The sequence below is a fragment of the Pholis gunnellus genome (assembly GCF_910591455.1).
Source record: "Pholis gunnellus genome assembly, chromosome: 21".
Lineage (NCBI taxonomy): Eukaryota > Metazoa > Chordata > Actinopteri > Perciformes > Pholidae > Pholis > Pholis gunnellus.
Window position 1 is genome coordinate 8,909,836 of NC_136548.1, and position 16,211 is coordinate 8,926,046.

At 39.9% G+C, this 16,211-nt stretch overlaps 1 protein-coding gene across 2 annotated transcripts; it reads right to left on the bottom strand.

The window, feature by feature from the left end:
• Positions 1-1,932: 1,932 nt before the first annotated feature.
• Positions 1,933-16,164, bottom strand: LOC306712624 (actin-binding LIM protein 1-like; the record flags this gene model as incomplete). 2 transcript variants are annotated; one of them, XM_079181997.1, is made up of 18 exons in its annotated part: positions 1,933-2,055; positions 2,185-2,230; positions 2,456-2,520; positions 2,901-2,948; positions 4,239-4,328; positions 4,491-4,620; positions 4,767-4,796; positions 5,397-5,567; positions 6,200-6,277; positions 6,957-7,013; positions 7,214-7,272; positions 7,399-7,486; positions 8,198-8,291; positions 8,438-8,564; positions 9,136-9,245; positions 9,352-9,535; positions 11,185-11,328; positions 15,849-16,164. In XM_079181997.1, 18 exons carry the CDS (start codon positions 16,162-16,164, stop codon positions 2,024-2,026), a joined length of 1,869 nt encoding a protein of 622 aa, XP_079038123.1. In that variant the 3' UTR covers positions 1,933-2,023. The 2 variants fall into 2 exon arrangements, with proteins under 2 accessions (XP_079038123.1, XP_079038124.1); XM_079181998.1 differs by lacking the exon at positions 6,957-7,013.
• Positions 16,165-16,211: the final 47 nt, after the last annotated feature.

Consider the following 16,211-nt stretch of genomic DNA (forward strand, 5'->3'; position numbering starts at 1 on the left):
TTAGTTCCACTCAAAAATCTTGTCCCTGATCTTAATCCAAGGTTTTGCACAATCATTCCTACATGATAGATGAGCATTGTGCTGATCTATTGGTGCTATGAGTGTGAAAACATAACAGCAGCACGCCAGTTAACATCTCGGAGGTTAGGCATCGGTCAGGCAACGGAAAGATTGTCTGCATTGGTAAATATCACAAAAGTCCACATCAATTGTTGGTTTGAAACAGTCTAGTCTCTGGCATTTAAAGACGAACAAAAATGCCACACCTGTTGCATTTACGGTGAATGGAGATAAACTGTGTACAGCTAATTGTCCATTATGAACGTAATCCCTGGGGAGACAGGGCTGATTTAGGAAAGACAAAATAATAATGGCTATCTATCAGTGAAGCCAAGACTATAGCAAGTTGAGTTCTCATGTTCATATCTGCTTTGAGGTATCATGCATTCAAACATTATTACAAAAGCTTACATAAACTAACTGGGAAACACAACACTGTGTCCAGTTTATAAGCAAAAAATATCACATATTTGTGTAAAAGGCCAAGAAATAAACAGAAGGGGCCATCGGGACTTAAATGTACTGCATATTAACAATGGGTTAAAACCTGCATTAGGCAGCATTTAGAAGAGATTTGCCCTCTTCTTCATATTATTACGTTTCCACAGTGGAAGTACGTCAAATTCTTGAAACTCCATGCCAAAGATGTCAAAGAATGAATCCGGGGAAAGGTGACGCTGCAAAGGAAAGCAAGAAAGAATAAAGTGGACTGTGGGAAAAAGCAGCACAGTTAATCTGTTTGTTGCTTCTTTTTTTCTTCTAAAATAAAACTCATACTGTAGGTTTGAAGCTATACTATGTAAACCTTTCAGCGGATGATGCCACTGTCAAGGAATTTATCAACATTCATGTATGTGTAGTATTTTACAAAAGGACCAGCATTTATTTAAAAAAATGAAATGGAAAATATTGAAAACACATTTTGCACTTGAACTGGTGCGCTTTTAGGCAAACTTCAGTGTCCAGTTTAGACATTTGTTTTATTTAACAAATGGCAATTACAGACACAAATAATGCAAAGTCGTCAGTTCAGCCATGTAAATGATGATGCTTTTCTCACATGTTACTGTACCTCAAGTCTTGTTCTGTCAACATCCCTGGGAAGCTTCACTCGTCCTCTACTACTAACTGCGAGCAGTTCATATGGGTAGACCTTCATTAAAAAAAAGATTGGTTAAGAAGGCTTTATAAGTGGATTATCCCAGATGCTACACTTATAAACAATCTTTTGTACACTTACGCTATGAGCTATTGAGATAGAGTTTGAATATCATGTACCATGCAAATATGCACCTTGTATAACCGCTGTACAGTTGTCATGCATAGCAGTACTCTATAGTACCAGTGCTTCAACCTTCAGGGAAAAATACAAGATTCTGCTTCTTTAGCCTTTGTCAAATGTATTTTCACGTATGCTTTTTATTAAAGAAAGGACGATAATAAAGGAAACCTGTAATTCTTTTCATGTATTATTCTTATTCTGGTATGCAATCTTCTAAAGGTGCCTATAGGTAAAGAACATTACAAGTATTTGCAGTGAAAACTCTCCTCTAGTACACATGGATATACAAACAATACTTGCTTTTGATTCCAACAAATTAGGCATAGACACTCCTCTGTCCATTCGTGCTAATGGATGTTGACCATCGTAGATGAGCTACAGAATGAAGCAAAAAACGTGCAATGGGAAAGTGCCACGGCGACATTAATCACTTCAAAGCTAAAAGCCAAATTACTGCAAGAAAGTATATTTATAAAATGTGTGGTTAGAGAGTCAGTTATGCAAACAGTGCAGCACATATGTCAATGAAGAGACCTGCAAGCTGTGACTACAATTTTCGATTACAATTGAGTTGAATACATACTTCATAAAACATGCTCATGCAGACAGTGAGGGGAGGCCAGTCCTTTGGAAATGCAGTAAACCAAACAGGGAAAGGAAGTACGACCGGGGGATTCAAGATCACTTAAAGCTCTTCTCACATACCTTAAAGTCTGAAAGGCAGGGAAAAGGGTAAAGAACAAGCAACACGAATTAGCTTCTGAAGAATTATCCACTGAGTTGATTTTATAGTGAATCAACAATATCTATGTAGGATGATAAAGGTGTCGACATATACTAACCTCTGAATCTGTCGCTGCTGTAATGGGAGAAATCAGCTGACCGTGGCTTAACGAGAAGAGGAGGAAAGACAGAGGAAACATTAAGTGCTGATTGAACAGAGTTACCCTATAACAAAACACAAAGAAACAAAAAGCATGCAACTCTTTTGTAGTTAGCTCTTATCTAATTGGACTTCAAAATAATGTATATTTGAAGTAAAATTAGCCTAGGAATGTCAGTCAATAGCCGTGCACCATATTGCTAAAGACAGCACTGTGATGTTGCTCTTACCGGATTGAGGCCGTTGCGACCATATCCAGGCAAAGACGATGTTTGGGTTGTGATGGAATTTGGATCTATGTGAAAGTGAAACGGCAAACAGATTAGCTCCCCCATGAGGCGATTTACAGTCAGACGCGGCTCTTTGCCCAAATTAGATCAGACTTACTGAGCATTCTGCTCACTAAATACCTCGCCAGCTTCTTTTCTTAGCCCGTTGCTAATTGTTCTGTAAAACCGACATCTCAGGACTGCTCTACGTTTATATTTACGACAGAATTGCATAAGTAAGTAGAGTTCGGTGTAGATCAATGTTGTAAAAATGTACAAGAATACAAACACATGCTTTAGAACAACTCAACTGAGATAACAATCAGTGGAATATTTAACTGCTTCAAGCAGCATTACAATGAACTTTTTCAAAGGTTGCTTGAGGGATGAAAAGGTCATATCGTACCTTGCTGTTTATAAATTGGGGGCCTCCTGTACATGTTGAAGCCTTCGTCTGCAGATAGAAAACAATGCTGCGTCAGCAGATCATTTATTCTAACACACAGCAGAACGAAAATAATATATTGTAATAATCCTCTGTAGCATCTCTTTTTCCCTTTCACTGTTTTGAACTCATGCATTGCATTCAAATTGTATTCATGTTCTTTTTGGTTCAGAGGACATTTTCCCTGAAAAAGACTGGACCCACTGTCAGTATAATAGAGCACCTGTACACATCATTTACTTACTCAGAACAGCACAAAGTGCAGTAAAGGTTCATCACGTGTGTAATAATAATAATTTTTTTTAAAAGCAAGCGTAGTAAACGTTTTCTTAAGTTTAATTCTATGTTTCAGAAACGAGCATCAAGATCATATCAGGGATCTCAAATCAATTAAATATGAATAACGAATATAAATGATGCACTGCTGACAATACAGAAATCCAGACTGTGTAGTATGTTAGTGGGTTGTGAGTGATTTTCAGTTCCCACCCAAAACACATGCCAGAGCTTAGTGATCAGAGCTTGTCATATCTCATCCAGACACACACGCACACCCCCCCCCCCCCCCCCCCCCCCCACACACACACACACACACACACACACACACACACACACACACAAACACACGATAAAAAGGCTTTAGAAAAATCACAGCACTGCTATAAATAGGCACGGCTGTAGAGGAATATGTGAGTGAAGTTGAGAACAGGCACAGAAATATTTACTTATTTAATCACTCAAACCTGTTTTATAAATACCTACTTTGTTCTAGCTTTATATAAAGGATTATTTTTTTCAGAGTAAGACTTAAGTGAGCGATGGGTGAGGCGGCAGAACAAGAGAAAACGAAAAAGTAGGGTTAAGTCAAATATGCAAAATGGGAAAGGAAAGTAGAAGATCAATGGATTATCTGAAGGGAGCAGCTAGCTGCTACAGTGTGTGTTTTCCCAGCTGTGCTGTTTTCTACAGTACGATATGATATGGAACGAGTCTGAGTGGGTGGCTGACAGTCTCTGAACTTGAACCACTAGATGGCTCAGTGTTTCTAACAACAAAGTGAATCACATCTCTGCCAGCCATCACATAAATGCCGACTCTGACCCTTAAAACCAGATTGTTTTCAGTATTTGGTTGTTGTAGAAATTCTTAATTCCCCATGATTTCACTCAGCACAGTCCATAGTAGTTCAGAATATAAAATGGTGGGCTCGCTAACAAATATAAGTGCTTGATAGATAAGGCAATAGCAGGAGGGGAGAAGGGATGCAGAAAAGGGTGGCAGAAGAGCTCGGGTTCTTACCTTTGGTATGAGGGAGTAAGTGGTGACATAAAGGGGAAGCGGGGCATGTATCATTGTTGCCAGACAATAAAGAGGGAGAAAGCATCAATCCTGTTTGTTATTCCACGAAAGAAGTGGAGTGAGGGAGTTGTGGAGGTATAGGAGATAAGGGAAGGTGGTAAAAAAAGAGAAAAGGTGAGCAGAGGGAGGTTAATATTTCTACAAAGGTGATAAGAAGAATAAGACCATTTTACTTGTGTCCGCTCCTCTCACCTGGCCGGTGGAAGTGTTGTGGTGATCTGGACAGAGTTGGAGTGTAGCTGTGACGATTGTATATTGTATGAACTCCAAAAGATCCGTGGCTTGTGGACTTTGGTGTGCACTTTCCGACTTCAAAACTCTCCTTGAAAAGAAGGTAGACACAAAACCAGTGTTGAATGCACAACACAATTCAAATGAATTTGCGTCAATGATTTTAATAGGGGTCTGGCATATACTGCATGTCACCTGGAGTAAGTCGAAGTAAAGTGAATAAAACTAAATATTTACCTCTGTGGTTTCAGATACATTTCCTGGAGACTGAATCAAAACAGAAGAAGAAAAATAAATGTATGAACCAGAAAAAAACTAAAACATAAATTGTAGACACTTCGGGTGAAAACCTTGTATTTCCAAATTTGTCTGATATGAAAAAGAAACGCAACCTCATCATAACCACTATGCAACGTTTAAAATGATTTGTAAGAGAAAGTCATGTGCAATAGTCTCTGTCATCCTTCAGCTGAATTTGAAAACACAGAGTTACGAGGTTTTCACATGAAGACAGATATGAAAAATAGGAAGCAAAAGGATTTTATTATAAAGGTACTTTTAGCCAAGTTGCTCTGTATAAGAGTATCAACCCACTTCTTAAAGATGTAAGTAGCATGTATACCTGCCAAGGATCTTGACTTGAATTACATTTTTTAATTTTAATTTTTTATAATTTTATTTGAAGTGTTATGTCAATGTACACACATCTGACCATTTGTTTTTTGTGCAAAGAAAAGTCAAAATATCATCAGAACAAAGCAAGACCTCACATGGTTTAACTCACAAATCAAACCAAGAAACAACAGTGAAAGAATGACACACAAACATGTCACCGGATATGCAACTCGGATGATTGAACAAAGTTACCTCTGGAGGGCTTTGTCTGTCCTGTCTGATGCCTTTGTTGTCCAAAGTAGAGGAGTTGTTGTTCACAGACTTATAAGATATCATATCAGGATGCTCTATGTCATATATAGCCTTGACTCTGGGAATGGCTGCTAAGTCTCGGTAATCAATGATCTCATTATCTACTTTTGCCTGGGAGCAGGACAGGGAGGAGAGGGGAGGAGGCACACAGAGGGTGAAGGACACAAGGAGCAGACAGCGGGGGTTAAGTCAGGTGAACGGTCAAAGGTTACATAATACATGATTTCAGGGAGGACTTAAACTTTAATCCCACAACCCCACTGTGAGTGGGTTTTGATGGGGGTAAAGTTTATTCCTCACAATAATCAAAATAGACTGGATGGAGGAAAAAAAAGGACACCGAAAGCACCGGGTTTGCTTTTATAATCAAATTTCAATCTGAATTGCCAATGAATTCAAATTGACCTAGCAAATAAACCTAAATACAAGTTCAATATGTGGCTGATTTGAGACAACCACAATTGAAATCCTGTCTTTCTCTCACAATATAAAAACTAGATCCGATCAGCCAAGGTAAGGTTGAAAAGTTTCAATTTTTTTTATTTTCTTTTAAAATTCTTTAATGTTTTTCCACATTGGCTATTCTCTAAAATGTTTGCCATTATTTATAAAAAGCATGATCTTGCATGAGAGACACTTTGTCCATACGATTCCCCTGTATAAATAAAGGATAAATTAGAATCAAGCCACGGTGAATTGTGCACCATGGAAGGTGTTAAGCAGATGTTGTCACCAGAACTTACACAGATGGTCCGACCAGGACTCCCTGGGGTGCATGAGCCCGGCCTGGAGCAGGAGCTTTCAGATGAGGATCTAGTGGGCTACAAGGGGTAAAAAAAAAACATCTATTAGTTTGACTCATATAGCTGAGAAACGTACTGCTTCAGCTCAGGTGTTGGTTGACAGCTTCCATTGTTTTCTCTCAAGGCATAGTCACATACACACAACTTGGTCCTCACATCTGGTCCCTGTCACACATGTGGGTAAAAGCAAGCACTAAGAATCATAATGCAGCAGTTTGGGCCTGGCGTCATGCAGTTTATGAGCATTGTTCCGTATTGTAATCAGCTAAAAAAGGAACAAAAGCACCTTTATTTGTACCTAATAATGATATGAGCCAGACTTTTGTTTTGCATGGTACAAATATCATACATTGGTGGCTGTTACTGTAAATTGTGCAGGTACAAGCAGATGACAGATGAAATAATAAAGCCGAGCATGCATCACTGTGAAACCTCACAATATGCTACGGCTAACTTGTGTGTATGCATGAAATGTAATCCTTAACAATTCTTTAAAGCAAGAATTAAAGTTATAGAAAGGAACTCTCATTCTATGTATCAAAGGGGTGTTCTTTCTGCTTCCTTGAATTAGCACATGAGATCTTATTGGCCAGCCTGGTGAGCAAAGCGAGTGCAGTTAATCTCAAAACGTGAGATTACAGCCTGCTCACTCTGGAAAACCATCACTGCAAACGGCACGCCCGCTCACAATATTAACCTTTAGTCTCTGTCGGGGGAAAAAGAAATCAAGAGAAGGTGTTTTGGGTCTGCTGACCTGGGAGGGAGGAGAACGCGTAAATACAGCGACACAGTACTCACACTCGCACCCTCCTTGTAACAGCAATTTTACAGCCCCATGTTAACTCGTTATTTTGAGAAGTTATATAGATGATATTGTGACATGACGTGCCTTGACAGAAATCTGTGTTTGCATGTTTCTTCCTGACACACATTGAATTGTTCAGGAGGACTTACCATGAAACTGTCCTCAGTTCTGCTGCTGTCTCTGCAGTCCGGGTGCCAAACTGTTGATCCTGCCAAGGCAGCGACATTATGGCAAATAAGACAAAATTACAGCTCGTCAAAGCAGGTATTTAATTTCCATTTAAAAAAACCATTTTCAATGTACGTATTCACCCAAGCCGAAGTCTCAAACTGACCTTGCACATACATGTCTTCACCCTCCGTAAACATTTTGTCACATCGGCTGCATCTTGCACAGCTGGGGTGATAATGTTTCTCCCCCGCCTACAGCAGATGATGAGAAAGGCAAAAGTGTCAGAGTTAGGCTTTATTACCAAGAAAAAAACTAAGATTTGATACTCCAGGCATGGGATTCCAACCTTTTTGAATGTGGGAACATGCTTCAAAAGATCGCATCAAATCAGGGTTCAGGACATAGAAATAATCTGTTAATAATTTCAATAATAATCTCTGTCTGTGATGGGTTTTCCACATTTTTCTCCCACATTGAAAACTCCAGAATCTATGAATATGCAACTGCGGGTGACACAAGATGTCTCCTACTTCACTCATAGAGTCCATTCTTAGTGCACTGAAATGTTCACATAATTACACTAAGAAATTGTAGAGATTTAAGGTGAACACAGAGAAACTTTTCCCTGTTCAGCAGATGAATGTGAAGACAAACTCTGCACGTGCATCATTCTGCACAGTGAAGCTCAAGCGTCCAAGTGAAGTTAGAATAATTAGATAATACATGTTTTAATGGAGAGGGGCAACAAAATCATTAATTCAAGATTAGTTGTTGAAATAGAAAATAAAATAGGTTTAAAAAAATAGGTTAATTGTTAATTAGAAATTAGAAATGTGTTAGAACCACCAACCGTCAAGTCATATTGATGTATTTTTTTTGGAAAACAAACAATATCTAAGAAAAGCTAAGTCACAAAATTACAATTAGGAGTTTACTCTGAACTCAAAGTAAAGATTTCTCACCTCCAGGACTTTTCCAGTTATAAACTTCTGACATGCTTCACATTGTACCCCAAACTGAATCTGGTAGTCCCTCTCACAATATGGAACGCCATCCCTGAAAGATAAGACGTTTCATTTTAAAATACACACGTCTGTGTATTAGTTGTGTAAGGTGCCAACAATCGTTTCTAAATCTAACCTAAAATACACTCATTTGAGGGTAGGTAGAGAAAGAATTGTGGGCAGCAGATTTGTATTTACTTGCTGATATATTCTCCGCTCAGCACTCTCCTGCAGGCTTTACACTTGAAGCAGCCGAGGTGCCACTGGCCACCCAGCGCTAACAGAGCCTGGCCGTTCTTGATGTCTCTGCCACAGCCAGGGCAGTCTGAGAACACACACACACACACATATTCATTAAGAGATAACATTCAACATCCAGATTAACCAATACTACACCAAATGCGTTGGGCTAAGTCGATCCGGTGATACCCAAGTACAGGTACCTATATTCTTCTTAATTACTTCAGGATGTAAATGTTTAAACTGAACTATTTGAGTTGCTGTGCTCTTTGATGTAGATTCTTTTTCTAAATAAGCACCTTTCTGTACAGTCCTAAAGACAGATCCTCTTAATCCAGAGGCTTTATGAGTCTGAATCCTCTATTGATCCCTGTGCTATCTATAGTTGTCAGTTGGATAAGGTCAAGTTAAGATGGAGAGTTTAGGTCTGCTGGGTCTCTGGGTCCATAGTGAGTCATTGACCTGGCAGGATCACAAGAGGATGACAGGATTTTTAAGGCAATATCAGTTTGGCCAATGTCCACTGCATAATCCACTGTGTGATTATGTCTGCATGGGATCAAAGTCTTGGTCTATTCTAAAGCTCCGTTAATAGATAGTTTTGATCTGAACACTGGATTAAATGTCTAAAGCAAATCATACACGAGTGCACTTACTGCCGGAACAGCTGATGCCGTTAGACGTAGGAGACAGAGGTCGGATACAGCGCTGACAGAGGCAGTCCTTTCCACTGAAGGTGACACAGTCCCCAGCAGGAAAAGGGCGTCTGAGAAACAGAGGAGGAGACAAACGTATACTACCTGTCCTACAAAAAAAATTTGCATTTTGCCTCAAGATTCCCAAAACGTTACAAATACTTTTTTCACATTTACTTGCAAACGGTGCACACAAAGCAGGCTGGGTGGTAGGTCTTGCCCAAGACTGTGATCACCGCTCCCTCCACAAATTCCCCACAGCCGTTGCAGAGCGTGCCGTGAAGCCTCTGGAAGTCCAGCGGGCAGAGGTAGTTGCCGTTCTTCATGAAGAAGCCACTCTGAGCCAGGTCACAGCCGCACACTGCACACACACACACACATACACACACACACACACACACACACACACAGTTGTACAGGGAGAGACGGATGACAACAGAAAACATTAAAGCTGCAATAATCTACTGTTTTTTTATCTTTAATGTGCCACTCACAACCTAGTTTTCGCTCATCAACAGCTCTGACAGACAAATTGTCCGCTGTGGGCTTTGCAACAGACAAAAGTTAGCGACTAGCTGGTGAGCTAATGCAGATAGAGTAGACTACATCACGTTTGGTTCAACTTGTTCGCCTATAACTTAAAAAATGTGTGTCATGTTTTCAGCTTGGCCAAGTAGCCAAAGAGCTGAATTACATAAAATTTCCCGACATTTAATTTTCTGTGTTCTTTTATTCTCTTTCAAAGAGCTTTGGGGCAAAGTATTTGTAACTTCTTACATGATACATCTGTTTTGTATAAATGTAATGTTTTATGTCTTTTGTATTTTGGTTCAGTAACTATGAATTTACTGTTTTAATTATCACGTTTTTTTCAGGCTTTTGTCATCGTAGTAAATTAACAACAACTACGTAATCCACCAAAGAGATGAGATATATGCTATTTGCGCTGTCTGACCTCATGATCCTGCCAGTTGTTTCTGAAGTGTTTATGTGTTTGACAAGTTACTGGAGGAGGAGGCAGTGTTTTCTCCCCGCTTGTTCAGAGTCATTTGATACCACACAACCCACCCAACACTGTCTCTCTGAACCTGCCACGACGTAATGCACGGGACAAATGGCAGCGACGCCAAGGATAGATTTGTGCTGCTCTATTCCTGTCCTACTGCGACTCACTCACAGCGTACACGTGGGTTTTATTTCTTAACACTAATTACTCTGAAATGACAATTAACAACACTTTTATGGATCACCAAAAAAGGCTTGTCTTAAATCACATTTTGAGTCAAATCCTGAATGAGTGAAGCCCACAGAGCCCTTCGATCCCCAGGTCTTCCCACTGTTAAAACACTGAAGGCCACTGTGCTCTGAAAGTCTCTTTGTTTCCTCTGCGCTGTAAACACTCTCACAATGAGATGAAAGGCCAACAACACGAGAAGCTTGCCGGTTTCGATTAGTGGGGACAATAGCCTGAAGAGGAAATATGTTTTCCACGAGACAAAGTAACTCTGGTGGCCTGACTGTCTGTCAACCCAGGAGATTCACACAACCCATTGTCGATGCACAATATTTTGTAATACATTTAATTTGATGGCACCAGCTGGCTGATTGAATAACCAGCAAATTCCTCTCAATTTAAAACTAACCTTCTCTGAAAAAAGGGTGTTTTAGTGCAACCTACAGGGGGAAATGGTACTTGCGTTACTGCTTGCATTTTTAAAAGTCCCCAACACAGTTCTCCAGTGATGAACAGTGCTAGTAGGCAGATGCATTATTAGGCATCTGATGGTCTTCATGTTACAGAGTAGCCTACGAAACGCTTCTACAAGACACCACTACGAATACGAGAGGATGTAGCCTCCGATGATGTGTGATTTGGAGCAAAAGTCAGGAATTCAGTCATAACATGCGTTCAAGGCAGCCACGAAATTAATCTCCACTGCACACGAGGAAATAAATTCATTGGATTGCTCTTAAGTTTCCAAAAGTGCATGAATAGATGGTACTACTCACCCTTGCAGGTAAAGCACTTTATGTGGAAGTGGCTGTTCTGTACACGCAGCACCTGTCCTTTGCATGGCTCCCCACATCTTAAGCACTGGATGACTGGCTTCTCCTCTGGAGAACATAGCTGGCTGCCATGATGAGACTGTAGCACTGCAGGAGAGAGAGGAAATAATCGATCAGTTAAGTCTTAACAAATTAATTATCGTTGTTTGCCTATCAGCACGTCATATGAAATGTCGTTTTACAGGACCTGTAAAGGCCAACTGTTGGACTTTACTATCTTTTTACCTCCTCCTTTTTAAAAAAAACTGCCACTCTCTGTTTATTAAGCTTTAATGAAGCAACAGTCATGAAACCGCATGTAATTGTTTGGAAGTACTTCTACATTCTACAGAAAGTACTCTCGCCTATGTATCTGCTAGTTCTGCTAGTTATCATGCAAGGACAAGTTGAAATGTCCTAAACGATTTTGCAAAGCTGTCTGTTACAAAAAAAATGTGGAAAAACACAAGAGCCAACAGAAGGAAGTACTTGGATCTTTTATTTAAGTATTAATACCACAGTGTAGAAATGCTTTGTTACAAGTAAAAGTCCTGAATTAAAAATCTTACCTATAAATTAGTCATTGAAATGTACTTACCTAAAGTAAAAGTACTCATTAAAAATTATATCATAATAAATTACTGGATTATAATTATTGATGCATTAATGTATAATTTAATTAATAATATGAATCTACAAAGTAACCAACTGATGTTGTCAAATAAATGTAATGCAGTAAAAGTACAATATACCACCTCTGAGATGTGTAGTGGATTAAAAGTGTAAAGCATCAAACAATGGAAATACTCAAGTAAAGTACAATTACCTCAGAATTTGAAGTACTTGAGTAAATGTACTTTGTTCATTCATCACTGCTAGCCGCTCCTTAGCCAACTCTAAATGCAAGCAACAAGAATGCTGGCATGCGCACAATGACATCTATGTTTACAGCGCTAAACATGGCAAACATTACATAACACGCCAAACGTAGTGAAGTTTGCTAGCGTGCGTACATGTGTTAATTCGGAATAAACACAAGTACAGCCTGCTACTGTCACAAATTAGCCGACACATTTTCCAATACTTCCAAACTGTTTATCCTTTCGTGCCTGAGTAGTTCATTACAGTACAAATACAAAAGTCCTTCCTGTCAGTGCTCACACAACTGAACGTAATAAACAGACAAGCTGTTCGTAGGCACGGAAACACACACATATAGACACGCACACACAGTCACAGTAATCTGCCTCACGAAGACAGACGGGGGCTCACGAAGAAGCCATTATTTCTCACGCTAGATCTAGCACCGACATCAATCAGGGTATTCTTGACTCTAAAACCGAGAGTCTCATACTGCAGCAAGAACCTCATTCCTTCTGCTTTTTGTCTCCTTCGTGTTCGTACGGCAGCAGAAGCAGTGGATGTCTGCACAATCTAATCACAGTCCACTTCAGAGGTCTTGAATGTGATTAGCAGAGGAGAGAGGGGAAAGAATGTGACACGTGGAGAGCGGCCGTGTAGACACCCAGCACACAAATAGACAAACACGTGAACTTCATCTTTCCTTTTTTTTCTTGTACACTTTTGCCAAAGAAAACCAGATAAGAGCTACACTGTGTGTATATGACTAACATGGATGAGTTGTGTCTAAACAGAAAGATTTCCTCACACTTACTGCTGGAAACGTTTCCCAACTCAGCCTCATGAATACCGAGAAAACTGAGTCAAGTACATCGGTATGCGGCCCCAGGTCTGCCCCACAACAGGAGAGATTTGTCACTATGGTAACACACTAGATTAAGACACCAAGCTTCCAAAAAAGGTTCATATAAAGCTCACTGTAACTGATTGTCCAGTTAGGAAGACATACCAGTGTGCGCATTATGCAGCGCTGTGGGGATTAAGAACTTCCACAGCTGCTGTAATGCAGATGGCATTAGTGATGATAGTGATTAGACAAAGTAATCAATATCTTAACATCCTGGAGCAGTGTAATTAAGTCTGTGTATCCACACACTTCACTTAAAATGGTTTGGTCATTTTAGATTATTCCTGCCAAATAGAAGAGCAGTAGGAGGACATTGTGTGTTAGCAATCGCACGACGTCTAATCTCAAAACAACTTGTGATAGATAAGTGGTATTACTGCCCAATTTGACAAAATCCTAGCAGGAATGTAACCCGTTCTTTTGGCCATGGGACTCCAACGAGGACTGAAAACCCAGCCAAACTGGCCTTTGTCCAAGGACGCCTCAGATATTTGTTAATGACAGAGCTTTGATGCCAACACAACAACATCACAGAAATACTCCTGCTGATTAAAAATGTTTGACGGTTTTGTTTTGTTGTGAACTGAATGATGGAGAAGGACAGGTATTGTATTATGTGTATACAGTAATACAGCATTTGTGTGGTATTATCCCTGTATATGAAGCATATGCCTTGTACAGTATACTTTTAGTTCATGCGCTTGTCAATGGTGAAACTCATGTGTGGAGTCCTCAGATGGAAATATTTTAGGAATCCAAAATGCCTTCTGTTCTTTCTTGATCTTGCTCAGAACGTGAAGCTGATATGGTGTGAAGTATTAGCAAATGGTAGATTTAGAAAGAGAGCAAATGGTGAGAAACCTGAGACGGACAGTTAATCACACAACCCAGTATCAGCTATGAAAATCTGCATCCGTGTGTGTAAGGAGTGAGCATCTATTTTAAATCTTCAGAATGTTTTTGTAATGTAGATGTAAATATACCTCATTCTAATTTTATGTAAAGTAAGTAATCCTAATATACCCTAGGACGTAAATATTAGCCATACAATGAGGTCATGGAACAACCTTATGAATATTAGTGTGTGTTATATGGACTATTTGGCCATGCTACTATATGTGTGTTAATAATCGTCTTTAAAACCGTCAACGTCTTTTCTTTCTTTATTTCTTTGGGTAGAACATTTTTATAATTTCACTACAATCATGAAGCTACAAGGAAGACCGCCAGCAACTTCAGGAGCCTCCACCGACATCAGGAGGCTTTTCATCAGCCACTAGTTTAGTGAAATGAGTGAGAGTACTTTCTCCACTCCTGCTGAGTAAGAGTCACGACAGCGGCACAATAGAACATCTATCTGTTCCCTGTGGCTGCAAAATAGAATAACCAGAGAGAAACACTGCTAAATTCAGAGGAATTGGTAAAATCACATGCTGGTCTTAACCCAATACGGTGCTCTACCATTAGCTGTAACAGCTGGGATTGCACTTTCCCCTACTTGGCAGCCGTACTATTTATCTTCTAATTCAGTTTCTAGATTTGGGGAAAAAGTTTGAGAATCTTAACAGGTCAAAATATTGTTTTTAGTTTCCAGGCTTCACGTCCGCAGATTACAAATAACATGTAGTTTAAACAGCACTGTACGGTACAACACAATGTTAAACGCAAGAATAGTATAACACTACCTGCAAGAGCAGTTAAGACAAAGTCATAATTAGTTTTGACCTTTAAATCAATCAAATGCCACAATTACAGGTTGCAAACAAGTCAGAAGTAAATAAAAACAGACATATAACACAAGCAGACACACACACACCCTCTCTTTCACATCCGATACCACACACACACAATCACACACACACTTAGAAATGTCTACCTTTCTCTTTCATGATAGTTGGTGTCTGCTCGTCTGTTGGAGCGCTCACTGCAGCGGATCCCAGTGAGGACAGGAACTAAGTGGACTGCTGGTCCAAGGGAAAGGGGGTGGTCCACAACACAAAGAGCAGGAGTGTGTGTGTGCGTGTGTGTGTGTGTGTGTGTGTGTGTGTGTGTGTGTGTGTGTGTGTGTGTTCTCAAGGACAGTAGGAATGGCATTGTGCTTCTGAAACATGCTGAACAAGAGAGTATTTGAACTCCAGACATTTAATGCTGATAATAGTTGTGTATTATTTATAAATTATATAGTTTTTTGAGATAAGTCACATTAACTTTGTCGGGCTTCCTCCGCTTCAAACTGCTTCAAATATGGCGATGCAATCACCAGCTCATTGGTGGTGCATTCAAAAACATCGAGACACGTATTTCTGTTACTTTGCAGAAAATTGCTAGAATATATTTGTGTCTATGACGGGACTGTTGCTCAGTACAGATGATTCAGCGATTACATCACCTGCTGCTGATACTTTTTGTAACTACCAAACTGAATAGGAGTAGTCTCCTAATACACACAGGCTTCTATAGTCTGCATAGCAGTAATTCAACCTGATAAATGAGGCACAATATTCACGATAAGTGTGATTAAAAGTGTGTGTAGAGGCAGCTGTTAAATCAGTCATTGATTTCTCTCATGTCCATATTATAGAAATGAGGAGCTGTGGTGATGAATAGTAATGCCGGTTGACTAGCAGACATAATATTAAATGTGTGCAACACTGTTTGTCTGTTAGCTTGATGTGTCGTTATTAAATAAGAATAAAGCAGACAGAACATGTTAAATCTAATTCATATTCAGCCTTTTCCCAAGTTGGAAATAAATGGTCCATGAACAAAATGGCCAAATTATAACCTGTAATGGCAAGTCAATAAAATACCAAGATATCACCCAATGCGAACCACATAAGGAAGTAAACTATTTGTTTACCTGACATCTCTGCAGGTATACTGGCCAACTTCTCACACAGGACGTAGTCGTTGGGGTTGATGAAAGGCAGCTGCTCCATCATGGACTGTTTCGGAATGAGGTAGAGAATCTCTGCAACTTCGCCATCTTCAATAATTGACATGCGCCTGACCGAGTTCTTCCTCTTGACCCGGTCCACGACGACCATTTCATTGCTGTTGCTGGAGCCGCAGATCCTGCCCAGGCTGCTGAGGTTGAGGAGGCCCGACATGCTCATGTCCTCGAGGCTTTCGGCCACACAGTTCAGGCTGCAGACTGACACCAAGTGAGAAACCATGAAGCAAATCTCCAGACGTTAAAACCCTCTGTTTTATGTCAGGTGCT